This window comes from Aptenodytes patagonicus, chromosome 4, assembly GCF_965638725.1.
Source record: "Aptenodytes patagonicus chromosome 4, bAptPat1.pri.cur, whole genome shotgun sequence".
NCBI classification, from domain to species: Eukaryota; Metazoa; Chordata; class Aves; order Sphenisciformes; family Spheniscidae; genus Aptenodytes; species Aptenodytes patagonicus.
In genome coordinates this window covers 15,108,756-15,131,664 of record NC_134952.1, presented here as the reverse complement: position 1 = coordinate 15,131,664, position 22,909 = coordinate 15,108,756, and the positions used below count along the sequence as shown (strand labels likewise).

The 22,909-nt window shown below is 39.9% G+C and overlaps 1 protein-coding gene across 1 annotated transcript in view; it reads left to right on the top strand.

Moving 5' to 3' along the window:
* Positions 1–846: 846 nt before the first annotated feature.
* Positions 847–22,909, top strand: part of CLNK (cytokine dependent hematopoietic cell linker) — a 30,630-nt gene continuing 8,567 nt past the window's right edge. The window contains exons 1-11 of the mRNA XM_076335951.1: positions 847–921; positions 3,387–3,549; positions 6,380–6,459; positions 6,765–6,810; positions 9,720–9,748; positions 10,089–10,108; positions 11,574–11,702; positions 14,784–14,811; positions 18,452–18,470; positions 19,605–19,680; positions 20,866–20,906. Of these exons, the coding sequence (XP_076192066.1) occupies positions 847–921; positions 3,387–3,549; positions 6,380–6,459; positions 6,765–6,810; positions 9,720–9,748; positions 10,089–10,108; positions 11,574–11,702; positions 14,784–14,811; positions 18,452–18,470; positions 19,605–19,680; positions 20,866–20,906 (706 nt within the window). The remainder of the gene's footprint in view (positions 922–3,386; positions 3,550–6,379; positions 6,460–6,764; positions 6,811–9,719; positions 9,749–10,088; positions 10,109–11,573; positions 11,703–14,783; positions 14,812–18,451; positions 18,471–19,604; positions 19,681–20,865; positions 20,907–22,909) is intronic.

Sequence of the window (22,909 nt, the reverse complement as noted above, 5' to 3'; positions counted from 1 at the left end):
AGAAGGACTTTCATGCTCTTCTTTTGAAATCAGGCTATTATGTAGCCACAGGTGCAAGATTTGTGAGACTACAGGCAGCCTAAGCAAGGATTGCTTCAACAGTCCAGAACAAGAGCACGTACTGGGCAAGGACATACCACGGCTGTTTTGCATTAAACAGTCACTGGATTAAATGTGTAAATCAGGTTAAGGGCAGAACTTGGGAGTCTCTTCTCAAGCGAACTCACTCTCCTGTTCACCAGGCCTTTGGCCCCGTAACTCATGCTCTCCTGGCTATACCATGAGAAAACTTCCATGAGCAGACAGCAACTACCTAGAATAGTTTATAGCCTGGTAGCTGGAGTGTTCTCGGTTTTGGGAAACATAAATTTGGAGCTTCGCAAGCTGAAACCAGGACTCCAATTTCCTGGGCAAGTGCTGTGCGACTACAAAAAAGACATCAGCACAACTCATTTTCCAGTTCAGTCTTCAAAGCAGGAGGTCAGATTTTCTTCTACCACTAAACGAACAAGGTATGTTTCTATTCAGAAGAGGGATTTCCAGACCAGGATCCCCAAGCTCACCAGGGTGAGCCCTTACAGTTCTGCACCAAGCAGCAAAACTCAGAAGAGAGAGAGAGGAGTTCAAGCACATCCTCCTCTGGGTATTTTCTGCGGGCGGGCTTAGACATGCTAGTGGTTGTGAATCCCATTTCCACACAGCTACTTCCTCATGCATTGCATAGGTCAACAAACTCATGGGTGGATTTGCTTCATCTCTTTTGTTTTAGTATCTGTAGAATACTTGCAGTTGCAAGATTTTTATTCCTGTATGTAAGTTATTAGCTATTGTATCATTTTCTACAGAATGACACCTGCTGACATTTTTTCTCCATTTCATACAGAGAACAGAAGAACTATTCCTGCTAATACCTATCATTTTGTAAGTATCACACTGTTCTTCCTAAAATTTTACTTTTCTTTCACTTCCTCGTGTGTTAATACTGTCTTGGCTATCACGCTGGTAACAGAAAATGTAATCCTCACTGTTTGTTAATGCAAAATAAAGCATGAGAATTTTGAAGTATATATGAGAACTTTTACTTTGTTTTAGTGGGAGCTAGATTACAGAAGTGACTCACTCACTAGTCAATTCTCCATTTATGGTCTGAATCTAAAATATACCTTTATCATAAGATCATGTGAAAATAACAGGAGTCAAGCTGAACAAGTACGTAAGTCATAATACTCAAGGTTTAATATGTAACCAATGCAAATGAAAGCTGAAAAGCTAACAGCACACCTTTCAATGTCCTACCATTTGTATCTGAAAGCTGGTTTTGAGTTTCAGCTCAGGCATATGAGAAAAGACTGCAAATACCTTACAAGTCAGAGAAAGATGAAAAGAGAGCACAGGTCTATTGCTTAGTAAGCAAGTTGAACAAGTAAAGGATGACTAAAAGAAGGTTGATGCAATCAATACTTTGTCTGCTTCAGGTTTCATAGATTGGTTAATTATAATCAGACGCTATATGGGATTAATACCAACTAGAAGGCAGTAATAGCACAGAGCAGAACAGGGAAAGAACAGGCAGGAGAATATTTACTTATGCTAAAGCACTTAAGGAAGTATTTGAAGTAATTTCTGAGACATTAATTGATTATCTTTGGGAACTCTCCAAGGAGTCCTGAGTTCCTAAAGCAATGGAAAAGAACAGTGGTAACCTCGATTTCTTACAAGAAAGAAAGCAAATCCTGAGGGTTCATTGGATACCTGGAGAGACTATTAAAAAAAGTCAGTCTGAAAGCATCTTTTGGAAATAATAAGTCTAATTATGTAAAAAATTGCTAATATGAACATGAAGAACATCTCATCAACTCCTCATACCAAAGTAATTTCCTTCTCAGCAGAAATGTGACCATAAAGGGGAGAAAGAAAACAGTAGATGTGATATATATTGATTTTTGTTAGGTCTTTGACATTTCCCAGAAGACAATCTCACAGGTAGAAACCTGGAAACCTGGTCTAGATGGAAATGTGTGAAGTGTTTGCACAACTGATGACTGAAAAAATATCCACCCTCAGCCCAGTTGACAGTAGTCCGCTACTGAACTGGAAAGTTACACAGCAGAAGAGCCTGCAAACCCAGGTATCCTGCAGGGGTCTGTCTAGGGTGTGGCGGTATTTTTTAATGTACTGTTATAAAAAGGCAAACCTCACCCTGAAATGTACTGTCAAGAACTTCTTGGAGGTCTGCTTGATGCTGTAATAAAGATGTGTACAAGCTGGAGAGAATTCACAGGAAAGTAACACTGGGGATACGAGGTTCAAAATCATTTAAGTTCGTTGACAACTCGGGAAAGCTTCAAAGAATTGTACTTGCCTTGTGAGAAGACTAAAAAGAAATATAATTATAGGCATTAAGCATAATAAAGTTTGAAATAAAGTGGATAGTAATCAATTTTTTTAGTGTCCTTAGAGGGTAAAACAAATTGGTTTAATTTGTAGCACTCAAGAGAAAAAGCATGAACTGAAAGGACAGTTAACTGGTGGAAGAAGAGACCTCAGGAAGCTATCGATTCCCCATTACTAGTGAGTTCAAGAAGAGATTAAAACAAACATCAAGGAAGATCCAAGTGCGTGGATGCACCTACACTGTCTCTGGTAGCAAAATATGACTTACAAAGACACTGGCTGCCCTCAGTTGAGTTCACTCGGCAGTAATCTCAGCTCTGTGCTGTTTGTGCATGTCTCCTCCTGAAGGAAGCCAGCAGTTATGTTCCAGCATGTAAACAGAGAGTATGGAGGGTGGAGCAGAACTCCAGAAAATAGTCTTGAACAAACCTAGAACAAGTGTATAGACACATCCAGAGACATCCTGAGTCACTCTCAGCACCACATTTCTGTGGACTCCACTGTTCAATACATACTTGCTATCGTGTTCACTTGGACTGCACATTTGCTAGCACAAATTCTCAAAAACAGTGCATGTTTTTATTTTAAAGTGTGACATTTGTGATGAGCTAGTTAATATATTCTTGCAAGTAACATATGTAAACAGTCAGTAGAATACAAATACCACGTGGATAATACTATAACGAAAGGCACAGTTTCAAATGTCTGCAATGATCATAAAATTAAACACTCTCATTATATTTTCAAGAGTGGTGACAGGCCAAATTCAGAGAGAGACCTAAACTGTCTCCCAAATGGCTATTTTATGAATCTAAATAAAAAATCTAGATCCTCAAAACCCTTGCTCAACCACTTTCCAACCTTTCAATTTCCATCAGAAAATTTCCTGTGCACCAAAATGTCTGGTTCTGGTAATCAAGTATTTCCAAATCTGAAATTAGTCTTGAACTTAAATTTATTTGTACTGTCTGTGTATCTCTTCTTCTATCCAGAACAAAGATTTGACAATGAAGGGCAAGAGTGACTTACAATCTTCCTCCAAGGTGTCTGAGGAGAAAGAAGGTGATTATGAGACTGTAAGTTCTTCCACTCTGGAGGCCATCCATGCTTTGAGAATCCTTCCTGCCAAACCTCTACAAGAATCCGAATACGCAGGTAACTTTTGCTGTCTGCGGAAAGTGAGCCAAACCTAGAGGTAAATAGGAACAGTACAGACTTGGGGTTTTCAGTCTGGATATTTTTTAAAATGAAATGGTTCAACTGAAAAATAAAACGCTGGTGGGAAGGAACAAGAGAGGAGCTTTGTCTGCATCTTCATATTCAACAGTTACCCTTATTTCCATTAGATTATGTTAAAATAATAATTACATGCTGCTTTTGTAATTTTAATATTACCTTCATGGGAGAAATTCTATGATCCCATTCCACCTGGAATGTGCAAAAAACTGGCTGGTCAAACCCACAACTGTTTCAGAAAAGCCCACTGCTATTTAAGCCTAGAAACCTTTAAGATGGAAAACATATTAAAGAACACATGAAACTTTCCTGCAGATGATAATTTGCAGATGAAGAAATGTAGTATTCTTTTTAAAGGCATTCTCTGCTGCTTTCAATAGTAGTAATAAGCAATTACTTTGACTGTATTTCTCAGGCATTCTTAACAAGGTAGCTACATTAATCAAGTTTTGGTTTACTAAAGCCATTCTAAGTCACATTTAATGCCCAAACATACATAGCCAATTAATATCCCATTTACAGAAGTGAAATATCATCCTAGCTATCCATTGCTCGAAGCCATTTTAAATACTCTGTGGAGGTTTTAAATCATTAAAAAACTGGGGGGAAATCCTCGATGAGGAAGAATGGAAACCAGAAACCAAAAATATCTGAAAATACAGGATCAATATATGTATGAAAGCTTGCTCCAGTTCACATCAAAGTCATCAAAGATTTTTCTACTGATTTTTGTGGGAGTTAGTTTGATGTCTAAACAAATAGATGGCTTTTAATGTGAGTAAATTTATCAGCGTGTGAGCAGATCACAACCAGTCTGAACATCCAGATATTCTACATTATGTTCCAAAGACTCATTTGCGCATTTTATTTGGAAATCTGAAGTAAATTCCAAATATTCTTTTTATCTTGGTTAGTAGTAAAGACTTTCAGTCAGCAGTCAGCATCTTTTGTTGTTTATGTAAGACTGTCCTGAAATACCAAAAAGACACCATTTTTGTTTTGTGATTTCAGAGAAAACACATTAAACAAAAAGCTGCTTTCCGCCTGTGCGTGGCAAGGTTTTGGTAGCAGAGGGGCAACAGGGGTGGCTTCTGTCAGAAGCTGCTAGATGCTTCCCCTATGTCCGACAGAGTCAATGCCAGCCGGCTCCAAGACGGACCCGCCGCTGGCCAAGGCCGAGCCTGTCAGCGATGGTGGTAGTGCCTCTGGGATAACATAGTTAAGAAGCGGGGGGGGGAACTGTGCAGCAGCAACTGCAGCCGGAGGGAGGAGGGAGATATGTGAGAGAAGCAACCCTGCAGACACCAAGGTCAGTGAAGAAGGAGGGGGAGGAGGTGCTCCAGGCGCCGGAGCAGGGATTCCCCTGCAGCCCCTGGTGAAGACCCTGGTGAGGCAGGCTGTCCCCCTGCAGCCCATGGAGGTTAATGGTGGAGCAGATATCCCCCTGCAGCCTGTGGAGGACCCCACACCAGAGCAGGTGGATGTGCCCAAAGGAGCTGTGACCCCATGGGAAGCCCGCGCTGGAGCAGGCTCCTGGCAGGACTTGTGGACCCATGGAGAGAGGAGCCCATGCCGGAGTGGGTTTACTGGCAGGACTTGTGACCCCGTGGGGGACCCACGCTGGAGCAGTCTGTTCCTGAAGGACTGCAGCCCGTGGAAAGGACTCACGTTGGAGAAGTTCATGGAGGACTATCTCCCGTGGGAGGGACCCCACGCTGGAGCAGGGGAAGAGTGTGAGGAGTCCTCCCCCTGAGGAGGAAGGAGCAGCAGAGACGTGTGATGAACTGGCCGCAACCCCCATTCCCCGTCCCCCTGCGCTGCTGGGGGGGAGGAGGTAGAGAAAATCGGGAGTGAAGTTGAGCCCAAGAAGAAGGGAGGGGTGCAGGGAAGGTGTTTTTAAGATTTGGGTTTATTTTTCATTATCCTGCTCTGATTTGATTGGTAATAAATTAAACTAATTTTCCCAAGTCGAGTCTGTTTTGCCCGTGACGGTAACTGGTGAGTGATCTCTCCCTGTCCTTACCTCGACCCACAAGCCTTTCGTTATATTTTCTCTCCCCTGTCCATCTGAGGAGGGTAGTGATAGAGCGGCTTTGGTGGGCTCCTGGCCTCCAGCCAGGGTCAACCCACCACAGTATGTTATGCCCAGTAACTATAATGTAGCAGGATACAAGAGTGAGGAAAGTCTGAAAATGTATTTCAGAAAGGCAAAACTCAACGCTAACATCCCATTTTGCTATCTTTCCTAGACAAATAACAATGCCCTCAAGATACAAAATTAATGACTCGAAAACACACACTAGTGTACAACCTGTGCATTTCTTTTAGATGCCCATGGGTGCAGTATTTATTAAAAGCTAAAGTAAAAATTAAAAGGCTCTCTAGAGAGTAAGGCCCCCAACAGCCCTGGCAAAACCAGAACACACAACAGTGTTGCCAAGAAAAAAGGTTCAAATGAAAAACAAATTCACTAATCTATTCACAGTTTAGGTCAAATGTGTACCAGCTTATGGAGGCTTTTTTTTGAATGACATTGAGGAGGTTAACCATAAAGCTATCACCAGGGTCATGCTTACGTCCTCAATACAGCTACTAAAATAACGGTTAAGTTCTGAAAAGGAAAAAAATAAAATGCTATAAAAATGGCAAGATCTGACCTGAAAAACATATTTTGAACATTAAAACCTCTTCTTTTTAAAACATAGTATTGCTGAATTACTCAGGCTTGCTTTTTCTTCCTCTTTTGCAGATAAACGTTATTTAAGGCCTTCAGGTACCACTTCCCCAGTGAACAGCCAGCACACATCTCAGCCCCCTCAACACTCAGCTGTAAGTAAGGATCTTAAACCCTGTTCAAAAACAGATTTCCCCTTTTCTGTAATATCATTTAAGTTAAGTGCAGGCTATTTAAAGTCTTAGCCACATTAACATTCAATCGTACAAGGTGGCACAAGTTCCTGTGAGCCGTTCCTGTTTCACTTTGCACCAATGTCCTTGCCATTTGCTTTCACTTGTTGACTGACGGGGATCTACCAAGCATCAGAGGCATCCCAGTCAGGAGCAGCGCTGTTTCTACTAGCCGTAGTTTCAAGGATGATGACTAACATCACATCTTTATTTTGTTTTATTAACAGAAACACATGCCTGTTCTGGCGGGAAGGAGCGTGCCAAGTGTTAGAGGTATAATAAAACACCCTACCCATTTCTGCAATCAAAAATAGAAATTGTTGCTTCTATATTTAGCTTTTGTACATAAGCAGAGACTGCAGATGATAGAAAAGACATGGTTTTCAAAACAGCAGCCACTTTCCAAAATAATCATATTACAACATTTGCAATACTGTTTCAACTATCTAACATCAAAGTAACTATTTTGCAAAAGGAGATAGATACATTTTATCTCATGAGTTCTCTGTTCCTCAAGGAGGGGTGTCGGGGGGAAGCCATTCAATTTAAAAATCGGGTTTTCCTTTTCCCTACAATTATAAGGACATAAGGGCGGGGGAAGCCTGTGTCTCCTGAACTGTTCCATCAAAAGGCTGCAAGATCCCTGCTATGCTTTACTTCGCCTTCTCATGCTCTCTTGCTTTTTGGCTCCCTATCCTTCTCAGGCATTTTGTATGAATATATTGTAAAGCATAATCTAATAACTATTTTTAAACAGTAATATCAACTATAGCAATTCCTACTAAGGATTTACATCCTAGGGTAACTATTTACAAAAGCTATCTGACAATGTTCTTCTACTAAGAATATGCTAATTATATGGTATATCACCTAGCATTTTTTTTTTCTCCATTGCTTTACCATTGCCTGTAAATTTGCTTCAAAATCCTATGATTTTGAGTCACCAATGTACCTTTAATTTTTGTTTGTTCTGTTTTGTTTCTTGTGGTGAAATTGGAAACAGACTGCTATCTTATTCTTCAAGAACCTAATGAGGTGTCCAACTATTAAATCCTTTAATTTATGGTTTTACTCAATCATAAGATTATTTTAAAAGTAGGTTTCTATATACTTTTCTATATACTTTTTTTATATTTTATATACTTTAGATGTAGCAATATCTCATGAAGTCAACTACTGAAGGATTAAATATCTGATTAACCTTGACAGGGAATGGTATTTTTTCTCTTATCATTTTCAACTCTTTGAATTATATGCTAAATACAATCAAAAAGAATGCAGTTGCCAAGCCAGAAAAATATGATCCTTTCTATGTTTGCTGTAACAGCTGATTTTCAGAGAGTATTATATTTGATCAGTCAGAAAAATAACGCAAAGAATTCCATGCAAAACAGAATTTGTTTTTTTCCTATTAGTTCATACTATAATGCAAAACAGAGCCAAATAATTCCTACAGATTATGAGAAAGTAAGCACTATGAAGTTTGCAAAATGAAAGGCTAGACTGACTCTTGTGAGCAAATCCTGATGTAGCTTGTAAAAAAGCTGAATTGAGAGAAATTTGAGTAAGCCAGCTTCAAAATCTGCAGAAATTGGTAGGAAAGGTCCCACTGACAGTTTGCCAGTTTAGATAAAGCTTCAAATTCCACCAGGATTTAGTAGGTTGGATTTACATATTTGTCTGCCTCCATGAGAAGTGTGCTGATGTTAAGAAAGATGAACAAAAGACAGTGCAGGCAGGTAAACTCTGCAGCTTGAGAATGCAATTTATATGTATTTTTTGTACATCTTGAGCTAAGAGTGCTTATAGAGGACTCTATTATTTTTAGATAATAACTACACTGTTATTAAATGTATCTTAATTTATTCTCATTCCCAGTGCTATTAAGTGGCTTTGCCACAAGATGGCATGAACAGCACAGGAGAATTTTTGTCAACAGTTATTTTCTAGAATTGGTAAACATTTAAGGTACCATTATTTTATTCAGAGCAATTTGTTATGGTTTGCTTGAAGGAGAACTTAAGATATATTGCATGTCTTTCTGCATTAGTTAGGATTTCAGTGTGTAGAACTTATGAAAATATTTTCAAAATCAAAATCTAATGCAAATAGAGTAAGATAGGGGTTTTTATTAGTAAGATGTCCTATGTTCATTTAAATAATCAGTCATATTTTGGTAAATTTGAAAACAAAAAAAATAGATATACTTTCATTGCTTTTCAAGATTTTTATAAATTTCTATACAAAAATCAAAACAAAAAATGCATCCCAAACAACTCAATAAGCATATATGTAAAGTCTCTGAACAATATTTAAATTTACAATACCTGAATAAATATCACCCTCAGATATTCCATTCCGAAAGCCAGAGATAAAACCAAAGTTCACTCTGTTTTATCAAGTATCATCACGATTTTTTAATTTCCTTTATTTTATATTTTAAGCTGAAAAAAAACAAAAGTACTTGTCTTTTCCTGCTTTAACTATTTCCTAGTTATGTCTTTTATGAAATGAATGTTTGTGAGTGATACTCATATAAAAAAGATTTACTTGGCTACAGCACAAGAAGATTCTCAACCCTTCTGTGATCACCATAATTATCTAAGTACACTTAGTCTTGTGTTTTATATGGAGAGAAGCACAAATGGTTGAGAATGAGTTACAAATTGCATCTGAATCCATCCGCGAATCCATCCTTAAAAAAGGCTAAATAAAGTACAGATCAAACAAAATCCACGCCACGTGCAATAAGCCTCACGCAGAGCCCACTGGCCTCACGTGCAGAACAGCTAACGGAGAAAACATGCACTCAATCCCAGCTTCAGTGACCTCCGCCTCAGGTCTAGGCCCGCCTCAGGTCTAGGCTGTGACTTGCCTTCACTCCCCCACATAACAACCTCCTACTGAACCGCCGAAGCTTCCAGCCCTAGCTTCACAGAAATTAATCTTCCCATTCGATAGCAGGAAAAGTTATGGAGATACAGATGTGATAGGTAGGATGAATGCTGCGGGGACAGCAACATGACCTTGAAGCTGAGTTCTGGAGGTAGAGCCAAGGAGCGGGAAGGATGGGGCTGGATTGCCAATAATAATCATAACAACAATACCAGAATAAAGCTATACCTTTATTTGTGAATTATATGGACAGCACTCTATTAACAATTACTAATAATTCTCTTTAGGAGAAAGAGTGAAAATAGATGGACACCAGGTAAGCAGAATCTTTCATCAAAATTTTTACAGGTCATTTTGCCATTGAATATATTTTTAAAAGCCAGCTGCAATTTTTCTAGCACTAACTAAAGGGTAAGAGAATTCATATCTGCAGTTCTATATTATCTCACGTATTTGCATTCATGGTTTATGTAGACGTCTTTTACCCCTCAGTGATTTTAAAATGGCATATTAAAGTATGATGTTATGTGCTGTAGAGTACATAAACCCTTTGACTGCTGACACAGGCATGTCTGCTTAATCTAAACTCTTTACATTTCTCTTAGTAAAACAAGGAAAAAAGCTTACACAGATTTTTTGATTCCTCTCTTTTCCAGAACCCTGTGCCTCCCCCACGGTAAGATCACTTAAAAGATCACTTACCTGCGGTTCCTCAGGGAACTCAGTGCTAATTAACGCTCACATCCATCTGTACCACTCATGGTAACTAGACGACTAGAAGTGAGCCGGCATCCTTTTACTACCTGGCTCTGTTTGGACTTTTTTAGCTTCTGAAATGAAATTAGGAGGGAACAAAACATGAACCGTAAGTGTTGATAGCTGGAGCTCAGGCCTGCATCTTTAACATCAACTTGGCTGAGCCTACGACCAAGTCAAAAGTCTAGAAATCTTGAATCTGGTTCAACCCAGATATAAATTGTTGGGAAAAAAATCTTCCATCAATTTGTATTGGTGCCTTAGGGGCTATTCACCATGATAATATTGACTTCATTACCTCTTAAATCTTTCTGTAATTTTTTGCTACAAGTCTAAATCTTGTCCATAGAAATCAATTGGAATATTGCCACTTACTCCCATAGAAGCCAAACCAAGCTCTATTCTACGAATATCTTTTTCTATTACATGCCCACAAACAAATAATTAATCGCTTCTTGATCTTTTCAGCCCCAAACAATAATAACTGCTACAATTAAGACATCCTTCCAAAAGGTCATCCAGGACTGACAAGCTTATTCCTCAGTGCCTGTACTGACTGCCATAAAAGCTGTAAACAAGTTTAAAATATGATTCGCATTACAGACATGTTCAGATTATTCTTTAAGTTAAAATATGAAATAAGACCATAAAAGGACAGTGTATCTTCACAAATTCAAAACTGTAAAAGTGCAGAAATAAGAACATTCTCATTTCATTATTCCACAATATTTCACTATTTTTTTCTATTTGCATTGTGGTGACCAAAATGGTTCTTAATTCTCTCACCTGACTTAATTTTGGTCTGTACCATGCAAACGCACAAGGCTCCCTCCCCGGGAGCCCACCGCGGAAGGGCAGCTCTGCAGTGCAGGATGGATGCACCTCCGCTTTTACTCACCCAAGCTCTCTGTGCTACAGCTGCCAGTTGGAGCCTGGCTGTGACTGGCTGGTCTCAGAGCACGGGCAGAGCGTGCCCACATCTGCCAGAAAACACTGGGCACGTGTTAGCTGTGAGTTTTCTGGGATGAAGAGCATTTTTTCCTGTGTGTTCCCTGGCTGGGCCTTATACACAGCTATATCCACCCAGAAATATCAACACTGGTGAGCTGTACTTGGCACATACTGGTGAAGCGCACAAAAAGCGGTGTTAAGTGGCACGTAACACAGTATAGTAATGTCTTGCAAATGTAGAACATTATCCAAAATTGCTATTTCTATTGAAGGGCCCCAAGAAGCTCCTGGACCTGAGCTAAGCTCAGCACAAATACATTGAAATGCTCTTGGAAAATTCCAGTGTTTTACTTATTGAGCTTGCACTTACAGCACAGTCCCTCCACCTCCTTTATTCCCTAATAGTTCTTCAAATTCTCCTTTGACTTCTCTAGGCCTCTGAAGACACTGCCAAAGCAGAATCAGCCACTTCCTCCAGAGCCGAAGATAAGCAGCCAGTTCTTTCACATGAGGAAAACGCTCAGCCAAGCTCATACCTTTCCAATATCAGCAAAAGTCACAAGGTACGGATGCATTCCTCGTCCTCATTCCCTGAGAATCAAAACACTCTCCCTGGTCAAACAACGAGGCTTTACCTCCATCGCACCTCTGCTTTTACTTAAGAAAAAAAAGTTATTCTTTAGACAGCTGTGAATAATTGAGAGAAGTATTTAGTGTAATGTGATACTAGCATTTTTTAAAGAAAAAACTGCCAAAATAATGGTAAAGGAGTGGAAAAGTAGGTGGAACTCTCATGAACACTTTGTTTAAGGTTTGTCCTACTTTTTCTTACTAACATTTAGAGGTTTTGCAACCACTTCTAAGTAGAAACAATTGCACTTGCTTAGCACAGTTGGTGAACCAAGTGATGGGAAACTACACTGACCGCACCAGAGATACAGAAATACAGAGATACTCCACATCCCAAGGACGTTACATTCAGCAAAAGAAATGACTCATCTGTAGCCAGAAGTCTTGCTCCCACCCATGAGACCAATGAACCCAGACTATGAGTCACTTCTTGCCCTTTCCATCTTGCCCTCCTCTGTCATACATCACCCATGTTCATCCAGCATCCTGACATGGCAGTGTGGATGAGCGCTGAGTCCTGAAGCACAAATCGCTTGTGTCCAGCTGTATGACCAAGCATATGCATATGTCAGGTTATGAGTCTGGTTGCTTTTTTCATATAACACATGTTATCTAGTCAGATGAGCATGCATGCTGCTCACTGCAATGTAACCAGATGCGTATATGCTCTTGCTGTGTGACCAAAATGCACATTCATAAATGGGGATGGTGGTGGACACATGCTGGGAACAGGAATGATGCACAGCCAGGGGCCACAGGGTATGACGCTCAGTGCCTCTCGACGAAAACCTATTGCAGCCAGAAGTTTGGGTACAACTGAGCTGTGTCAATCCTGTCCATCCTTCCATAAATAGTTTCAATTTCAGTTCATCAGGATTGAATTTTGCTTCATTTTACAAAGGTCACTACAAATCCCATGGGAAAAAAAAGCTAAAAAAATCAATGAAGTAATCTTCTGCTTAAAGTTAAGTACATACTTAAGGAATGAGCTCTAAGTATGTTTTGGGTTTTTTTCCTGAATGGTGCTTACGTTCTTTCATGGATTATGCTCCAAAAGCTGTTGGTTGTTAAGACATTTTATTAATACGAAGTAGCTTCATATCCAGATGCATGACCTGACCTATAGCTGCAAAGTTCCAAATCCCATGACTGATCCCCTCCCTTGGTAGGGCAGCACATACATTGAAAGCTCTGTGAGAACTGTTATAAGCCATGTTTGCCAGCAGCCATCAGTATGCAAAGCACTTGGACTTGAAAGGTCCTATTATAAAGCCAAAATCTGTAATATAAATACATATAATTTCTTGTGCTAGAATTAAAAGGCAGCAGCAAAAATCATAACCACCAAACTCCACACTGCAGTTATAGATACCAAAATATTTCTAATAGGTTTGGGTTTTTTTAATTGTACTAGGTTTTTTTAATCACATGAGTAAGAGACTAAGACCACACATGATCTGGGGAAGGCACTTCACAAATTTCACGCACAAACACTTCACCCAAAATATTTCTCACTCATCTTCAGTCCAGTCACAGCTTTGTAAGGAGAAAACATACATATGAGCTGCAGTGTGGCGGAGTACGGCGCTACAGCCGTTATCTGCTAGACTGTAAGCAAAGCTGTCAAACCGCAGATGTGATTTAGCAGTGCAAGTCCTGTTTTCCAACAAGATTTGGAAGACTTAAAAAATTAAACACATCATTATTTACACACTTTATAAATAGCCTCATAAAAATACAGGCATTTGCAGGATCCTAGAATGTATCTTAGAAGCTTTGGTGAGATTTAAACTTTTACATGCCTGTGGTAAGCAGGCCATACAAGTGCCATGTCCCCTCGTGGTGGAGGCCAGCCCTACAAGCACACCTTTATTATAGCTTAACTGTACCATGCACCCAATGTTTTGAATATAGGCTTTCACACGTCAAATAATGACCTTGAAGACCAAGCTAACAAATTGCAGAAGCTAACACAAAAGCAACTATCCAAACCCAAAACAGTTCCTCTCCTTTCTCTTCCTGAAAGTTTCCCCTAACAGATCATTCCCAAATTTCTTGCCTCTTTAACCCTCCATGCTGATGTTTTCAGCGCAGGCGCAAGGAAGAGACCCCTTCTCACTGAACAAGTGTTGAGAAGTAGCTCCCAGGATTTTCTATACCGTGTCTTCCTTTTGCATTCTCCCTGTCTGATTTAGCAAAATAACTCATATTTTCTCAGTCCAGGAGGTAAGCTAAGCAGGGACTAAATCCCGGAGCCTTCAAAAAACTATTGGATGCCTATCCACACCTTATGTTGCTGAATAACTTCTAAAATCACATCCTCTAAGTCTTTTATTATGAGATACAAGTTGCTAAAAAGCATGAGTGTTCATCAAAGCCAGGACATCTAACAAAAGATGTCAGACTCAAAACATTGTCCCTTTTGGGGGAGAATATTTTCTGATGATCCTTTTCAGGAAAGGAAGGTATTCCTGTTGATCAGGTATACCAGGAGAAGGCAGAAAGACACTTAACTCGTACTTGAATCAGGACCATGAGGAGCCTTCTCCATTTCTCTTTTCCTGGTTTGCACCTCCTTTCCTCTACACTTTCCATTCTGCCTCTGTGAATGTTTCATTTTTGAAACTCTTCAAGGAATTTACCTCCATTTATAGCTGACTTTAAAGTTTGTAATAAGACATTTTGGCATGAGATGAAAAGTCGTGAAGAAAGCTGATAAACATTCATATCTCTTCTCCCCTCCTCCCAGAATAAATCCTTAACACAGACTTTTCTCATTTACCATAATGAATTCAGTGGATGCTATTCTTTTTTATGGAAGTCCATAATCTTTTCCTGCAAATAATTTATGCAAAAAAATAACCAACCTCTGAATTTCTATAGCAGTAATAAAATCCTTCCCTTGCCAAGGGCTGTTAATTTTCAGTGATGATGTAATCAAAGTATTTAAGTACTCAAAGTGATTTTTATTTTATGATAATGAAATGTTTTGCATATAATTCTTTCTTTTCCAGACATCTATCTGTTAAGGAACTAAATGAAGTAAGTAATCATCTTTGTATATATTATGACCATAAAAAGCATTCACATTCCATGGCTGCACAGCCTCTCTTGTAACAGTATTTTAGCCTATTAAGTAAAAATACTGTAAGAATCATAGTAGCTTTGGGTCATAAATGTATCTATCTTTGATATGTGTAGCATTTTCAATACCACTACTCTGTGATGGTAAGGTAAGTTCCTGAAGTTGCTTGCAGAAATAAAAACATACATACAGTGTAAAGCTACCTTCCCAAGTAGCCACATAAAAGCGTATTTCATAGCTGCCAGATGCTGTGGATGCTTATGAATGGTAAGCAGCAGGAGAGACACTCTCTTTCAGAGAAACACAGATTCCACATAGATTTTTAAAAGCAGAAAACTGAAATCATAAGGTAAATAGAGCAGTGTAATAGTATTACTCTGATGTAAACACAAGGCTACCTCAAAAATAACATGACCCTTTTCAAGAAGAGAAATAAAAAACTGACAAATTTTATATCTAGAATGAACCTCACCTATTATCCTCCAGCTTCCTTCTCCCTCTCCTCCCCCAAACTCCTTCCCTAGGGCCTCTCACAAGACCTGCAAAATCTGTCACCTCAGACAAATGGCAGCCTGGCCTGCAAAATAGCTCCGGCAGCAACCGAGGGGGCCACCAAACTGCTGCTCAGGCGCCTGCGTGGCCCTACGGCTTCCCCCAGCCGAACCCCTTGCCGCCCTCCCCAGTGAGGTGGGGACCACAGCCACAGCGATGCATGGTCCTCGCTGCCCTCTGAGCCCAGCACAGGCCCGTACAGCGCTGCCCACCCGCCCTCCTGCCAAAGCTCACACTCCACTACATCTTCAAACCTCCTGAGCCATGGGCAGCCCAGTAAGCCCCAGTACATCCCCCAGTTCATCTCCCACTGGCCCCATCCTCCAGCTCACAACCCACCTTCCTCACAGCCGGTCTGCAAAGCTCCACTAAGGGCAGCTCTCGGCTCCAGGCACCGCTGAGACGTGTGTGCTCTCAACGCCAGCGATGCTGAAGCAGCGGCTCCGAGTTCCCCTGTCTGACAGAGGCTGAAAGGGCTCTTCCCTCCCTCCCCACACTTCCAAGCACTTCTCCTCCCAGCATGGCTGCCTGCAGCCCGGCCACCAACGACCCCTGCACCAGCTGGCTGTGGCCAGAGGGCAGAAGCTGAGAGGCAATGCTGTGGATTCACCTGTAAGCATATATAAAGCAGAAAGCAGTAACTTTTACACAGAGACTGGTAAAGGAAAGCGGTTGGTTTTTTTTTTTTCAGATCCCAGTTTCTGTAAAAAGTTTTTAACAAGTTCCTTCACTTTCTACTTGGGCCAATGAAGTAAAGCAGAGGAAATGGGTTTAGCAATAAAGGGGTTTAGTTATAACAAGTGGTTTCTCTAAGATGTATTAAGAGATACAGTCCCTACAGTAATGCAGAGTGTTAAAGGATGTTTGTAAAATTCAGAGATAGGTTATAATTTATGGCATTTTGTATTTCTCACTGCATGTTCTATTTACTGCACTAATATGTTTCTATTGTATTGCTTTTTATCTCATTGTAAGGGAATAGAAGAAAGAAAGGCATCTCTATACTAGTTAAATCCAGCCATTTCCTATCGCAGTGGGCTGTAGCACAATCTGTAGACTGGTCTAGCTCTAACTTTCAAATCCTTTGAGTTTTTCTTCTCCACAGCTCTGACTGGGAGGCTGTCCCAGAACATCAGTACTCCCATGGTTAGAAATTCTTTTAGTTTGAAAGGTCATTACAAAACATGGTTTGATTGCAATATTGTAATTAACATTTAATGCTGAAAAATGAGATATTGGCTTAACACAAAAAGCTTTGTCTTACGCTAGATACTGACTCATTACAAACCAAGTATGAAAACATCCCCAAGAACAATAAATATCTTACATCTGTAATTAATATTTCTGGCTGGGCACTGTACAGCTGCACAAATACTGCAGCTCCTAACAGGCTCTTAGTTTGGCTACATCTTAAGGAGAAATATTGTATATCTCATAACATGGAAAAGATAAAATTTAATTTGGATCACTTCCCATTCATACAGCTCCAAAGACATAAATAGTTTCAGTGTGACCTGGAGGAGGAGACAGAGTGTGCCCTTGTCAGGGTTTCAGACACCGAACGGCAGGTCAATAGGTTTGAGAGCAGGACTGCCTTTCACCGGGACCCAGACAGGCTGGAGGAAAGGGTCAAGAGGAGCCTCCTTGAATTGGAAAGGACAAATGCAAAATCCTGCCCCGGGATGGACTAACCCCCTTGGCAGCAGCTCTGCTCAGAAGGACCTGGGGACGGTAGGCTGAACACGAGCCACTGGTGTGCCTTTGGTAGCTGTAAAGGCTGACAGCATATTGAGCTGTATCAAGAGAAGCATAGCCAAGAGATCAAGGGAAGGGACTATTCCCTTTTACTCATCACTCATTGGACAACACCTGGAGTACCGCACAAGGCTGCTGTTGACAGAGAGGAGTGGGTCAGCAGAGGGTCACCAGTGCAGTCAGGGTGTGCAGCACCTGCCCTGTGAAATGAGGCTGATGGGGCTGGGCTCCCTCAGCCGGGAGAGGGGAGCGGCTCTGGGGGAACCTAATAGCAGCCTGCCAGTGCCTAAGAGATTATTATCAAGAAGGCAGAGCATGGCACTTCACAGAGTGCACAGTGGAAGTACAAGAGGCAATGAACTTGAAATGAGGGAGTTTTCAACCAGAAATAAGGAAGAAAAAATAATTATGAGGATAATTATGAGGGTGTTGGAACAGGTTGCCCAGAGAAGCTGTGAAATCTAGGTTCTGGAGGTTTGCAAGACCCAGATGGACAAAGCTCTGAGCCCAAGTCTCATCTCGCAGTTCACCGTGCTTTAAGCAGGAGCTTGGACTAGAGACCTACCCAGGTCCCTTCCAACCTGAATGAGACTATGAATTTCTAAGTAATGGGAAAACATTACTGGGGAAGTAAATTTTAAGGAAGACTCAAGGTGCAACATCGACAAAGAGTAAAAAATTCTTATCTTTAATATTTATGTATTATAGTCGTGTGTATCAAATTAATCAAAATAATTACTATTCCTGTGTGAATCAAATAATACAGAAATACAGTGAAAGTTTATGAGCCAAACATTTGGTCTCTAGACACCTGTCTATCATTCACTTCTTTGTAACATAATATGCTGAATTAAGACTCTCCACACAGTGATTTTGAATGAAGTATCTGCCATGACAGTAAAAATAATTGTATTGTCAGTGGAGCAGCCTGAAAAGAAATGACTGACTTTAATCTTTGGATAGTGTATCTCCAGTCAATCAAAATCAATCTCTTGATTTAATAGAAGATCAATGATGGAAAACCATACCGTAAGTTAAACTGATGCACAGTAGTCATTACAAAATAGTGATCATTGCGATAAACCATATGTTCACTTATACCCCTAAAAATTTGGTTCTCATTGTCAGTGGACTGAGATCAACATTCAGCCTGAGTTTTTGACAGTGATCAGGTACTAATGATTGAATGTCTATAAATTTTTTTAAAATTAAAAGATAATTGGGTCTGTTGGGGTAAGTTCAAGTTGGTAATCAAAAGAAAAATATTTACTATGTTATCATTTTATATAGGCACCTGGAAGAGAACAAGGTTAGTACTTAATAATATGATATTAATTGTTGTCTTTCCTTCACATTCCAAGAACAAAATATTCTATCATTAAAACTCCAGCTGAAGTAATCAGTATAGGAACCTGACATCTATCCTGCTGTGTAGCATTAGGCCGTCTGGCTCTGTATTTAAATGAGTAAGAGACATCCCCCAGATATACGTCTGCTGAGAATAGAGAGATTTAGGGTGACCTCAACAGTTGTGGAAGATGTAACGGAAAAAAGAAGTTTAACTTGGCATTAACTACAGCTATTTGGGGAACCAGGGTACCACGTTTGTTCTAAGCAAATCAAAGTCTTAAGGTCCTGGGGAAAATAAGAATGTTGGAACCTAAAAAACTGAGGGAAGGATATTCTGAAGAGAAAAGACTGGATCTGCACAGAGAATGTCTCTCTTCTCTCCATCTTGCTCTTTTCCTGTAATTTGAGGGTGAGAATTTTTAAAGAAAGATTTTTAATGCTTTAGGTTTTTAAAGCTACAAAAACAGGTGTTTTTTTAAAAAAAAGGTTTTAAAAACATGTCAATTCTTTAGAAGTACATACAGCTTGGAAAAAACAGTTTAAGCCACTCGCTGTGTATGTGTGCATGGAAGTCTATGGGAAAAAAATGTTACTCTGAAATACTTTGAAGATAGATACAGGCTACATGATTTTTATGCTGTTTACACCTCTGTGTTAATGAGTTCAGAATTCCCTCTGGCAGTTCCTTTTGCAGATTAAGGCACAGTTTCCTGATTTTCAGCTAGAAATAGTATTGACTGCATTAATACATTCAATGCCTATCTATCCTGTCCTATATAAAGGATTTATCAACCCTCTGAATACTTCTAGTACAGCATTCTGCATTATTTACCATTATGTTAAGCCATATTTGGCATCAGCAAAACCTGTAACGTTCACCATGTAACATTCAGTACTAGTATAAATGTTTCCCACTGAAATCATTAGCTGACTCATTTAAGCCAGACTGATTGTAGCCTATTAGCTTTTTCTATTGAACTGCCTCCCCTCATATATGAATATAATTAGGTTAATTTATTTCACAGTAGTTGCTAGATACTGTCAAAGTTACACATAAGAGGAAATAATGAGTTCTTATTCTTTTTATTAGTAGCTACAGACTTGGGGAAGAAACCTGAAATACCTTTTCGAGCACAACAGTATAAACCAAAGCATCATCCTGAAGCCAGGTAGGAATATAAGAATTTCATGAGTTTGTACTGGATGCTTCAAGGACTAAACATTCTGCCCTAGAAAATTATACTTCACTATGCAATAAAATTAAGATGATACCGCTTTCTGATGCCATGTAGTGATATATTATGTTTTGCCCTGATGCATGACAATAACCATCTTTGGGAATTGCTTTCAAGCTATTCTAATTGCACATTCAATTTTTATCTTTAATAGCATCCTACTGTATTACATTTTTGCCTCACTTTCTGTGATAGGGTGTTAAATATACTGTATAAAGAAGCTCTACCATCTCCAGTCTCAGCATTTCCTCTCCCCCTTATTTTCTATTTTTATATACAAAGAATACATACTTGGCCTTCCAAAGGCCAATTATTCTTCCATAGAAATCCGCCACGGTTGCTATTTTTCTTTTCTAACCTACACAAATCTTTCTTTTCTAAATGTGTTTTAAAATCTGTATCCTCCTAAAGTACTCAACAAAAGCCAAAAGTGTAGGATGAAGTATAGGAAGTATATGAACGATTTCACATCTTTCCTAGACAAATACTGAATCTCTCATCTAGCCTTGTTTATGATGATGGCATTTCTCCACGATAAAATTATTGTCTGGAGTAAATGTGACAGTATTTGTGATCCTTAGTATTTTGTTTCTTCTTGTGTGGTACCAGTGGCTCTGTTATGTGAAGTTTGGTTGGTGCTCTTCCCAAGTGTAACCGTTCTAATTAATAGCACAATAAAATACCAGCTGGGTACTCAGCAGCGGTCTAGAAAATCAGAAAGGACAGGGAACAACTGCTCCCTGGGTCTTCCTACAGAAGGACTGGGAACATCAGGTGAAATTAGCAGGGAACGGGCTTAAAATGAACAAAAGCAAATTGTGCTTCAGCTACACGTGCAGTTAAAATGCAAAACTCTTGCCACTCTTGTGGAGAGTAAAAATTTACATAATTTCACCAGCTACTTTTTGAAGTTAATGGGAGAGAAATCTGTCAAAAGATGCTAAATACAAAATTACCACCTGAAACCCAGGAAGGCCCAAAGCTGCAATCTGCAGAGGGAGGAAGGGATATTCTGGGGAAGCACAGCTATGCATTGCTTTCTAATTTGACTCTTACTTAAATACTTGCCACTAACAGAAATATTTTTCTGACGTTACTTCATTCATTGCTTTCTCCTAGCCTTCAATGTACGCGGAGCTCTAAAAGCATTCGCAGCTCAGGTAAGAACCAGAGATCGCTTTGAAAACTAAACCAGGCAGGGATAAATGAGAAACAGATTCATGTTTCTATGTGGTATGTCTGCACTGGGGATTTTCAATGCATGGAGTCAGTGCAAAGGGATTGTTAAAGCAAGCAAGCAGAAAACAAGTAAAACAATGGCACAGTCAGTAACAGTGAAGAAGCAAGCAGAGAGTTACTTGCTTGGCTATACCCCATGCCTGGTTCAAGCTAAGAAATGCCCAACCTAGAATGCAAGTGTTAAACCATTGCAGTCCCCCACACCCAGGAAAGGAAGGGGATTTGGACGAGCCACTGAAGGACAATGGGGAGAGGAAGAGAAGATAAAGTGGGCATACCAATTTAGAGACACCCACGGAGAAAGAGCATGCTGTGAGCACAACAGTCTCTGCTTTTCCAGGCAGAGATGCACTCAGCTGGGCTAAATGGAAGCTACAGATGTTCAGGACATTATAGAGCAGCTACTATGGGTTTAATGCCTTTGTGTAAACAAATACACTGATCTTTGAAGAAATTGCTTTAGATTTATCCCAGATTCCTAGAGGGAAGGACTTGTAGGTGCCATTATCAGGCAGGTCTGCCAAATTATTATGGTTGGAAACAGGACATCCCCTGGACTGTGTGGTTTTACCTAAGGGAACATGATCACAGTATCACTTGATTCATATGCACACTGTCTCCCTAATCTTGAAGACATACTTCTACAAACACTATTAAAAGTTGTGCTAGCTTTTTGCTGTTATATCGTATCTGTTGTCCACCAACCCCTCTGCCTAATTTCTTTTAGAAAAATATGGCCTCATTAGTATTTAACCCAAAATTTCTATGTGGCTCATCCCTACCTTTCAATATAGTTACACCTGCTTTAAAAAGTATTTCCATAAACCCAAAAGAGACAGAAAAACACCCTGGCATCTACTCACAGACTTTTGAAAAGCAAAATCCCTTTATTAGCCAAACTTCATGATAAGAATTGTGCAAGCAAGAGAAAACAGTTATCATTCTGTTATGTAAATATGATTTCTTTTTGCAGAAATGCATACTAAAGAGAAAAGATGCTATAAAGGAAACTCTGATATATTTGTCTTTCATGAACAGATTAATTGATAAAAAGAGGTGTATCTACACCTTAGATGGAGTACCTGTAAATAACATGACCTTGGTCTTTTGATTTTTTGAATGTCATTAACCAGCCAAGTTAGCTCATGCTGTATCTCCATTCCTTAAAAAAAGGGTTCGTACCTTGGGAGACCCAGGGGTTTTGGGGACCAAGGAGCTATAGGAATCATCCATGATGGTAACTTCGTACTGTCCTTGACTACACTTGCTATACTTTTATATTTTCCCTTAACTGTCTCTGCAAATGCCCTTTTGTTTCAAAACCCCTAAGATGTGCCAAGAACCTATGAATTGCATAATGTGAATTTATGGTAAAAGCAAGTAACACCAGGAAGAACATACGGACTGTATTATTTGTTCAGATAAAGTAGGGTTCACCTTAACTTCGGTCATTGCCAGGCTAAACAAGCCCACCTCCGCCAGCTTTGTTTCACAGGCTCCAGCTCCCTGACTCTGGTGGTGGCCCTCCACTGAGCCACCTGGTTAACAACATCCTTCTTGTGCTGGAGGTGCAATTCCACATACTCTCTTCTGGACACCTACTAAACATCTGTCTTTACAGAAACCACAAAGCTCATCTAGGTCCCCGTTTCCTGCTGTTCTCAGCAGTGTCTCAGTCTTTTTCCTAGGTGCCCCACACCCATCTCCACTTCAGACACTTCCTACCATCCCTACTACTGCTCTTGGTCATTCAGGCTCTCTGGGACGGCACAATCTCCTTTTCCTTCTGTAAATTCCTTGTCTTCATGAAACAACAGGGACAGAACAAACAAGTGGCCTTTCCCCCTGCTATTCTACAATTTCCTTTCAAGTCCATGTTTGGAATAAAATATATTTAAAGAAGAAACTTTAATTTTATTAAATT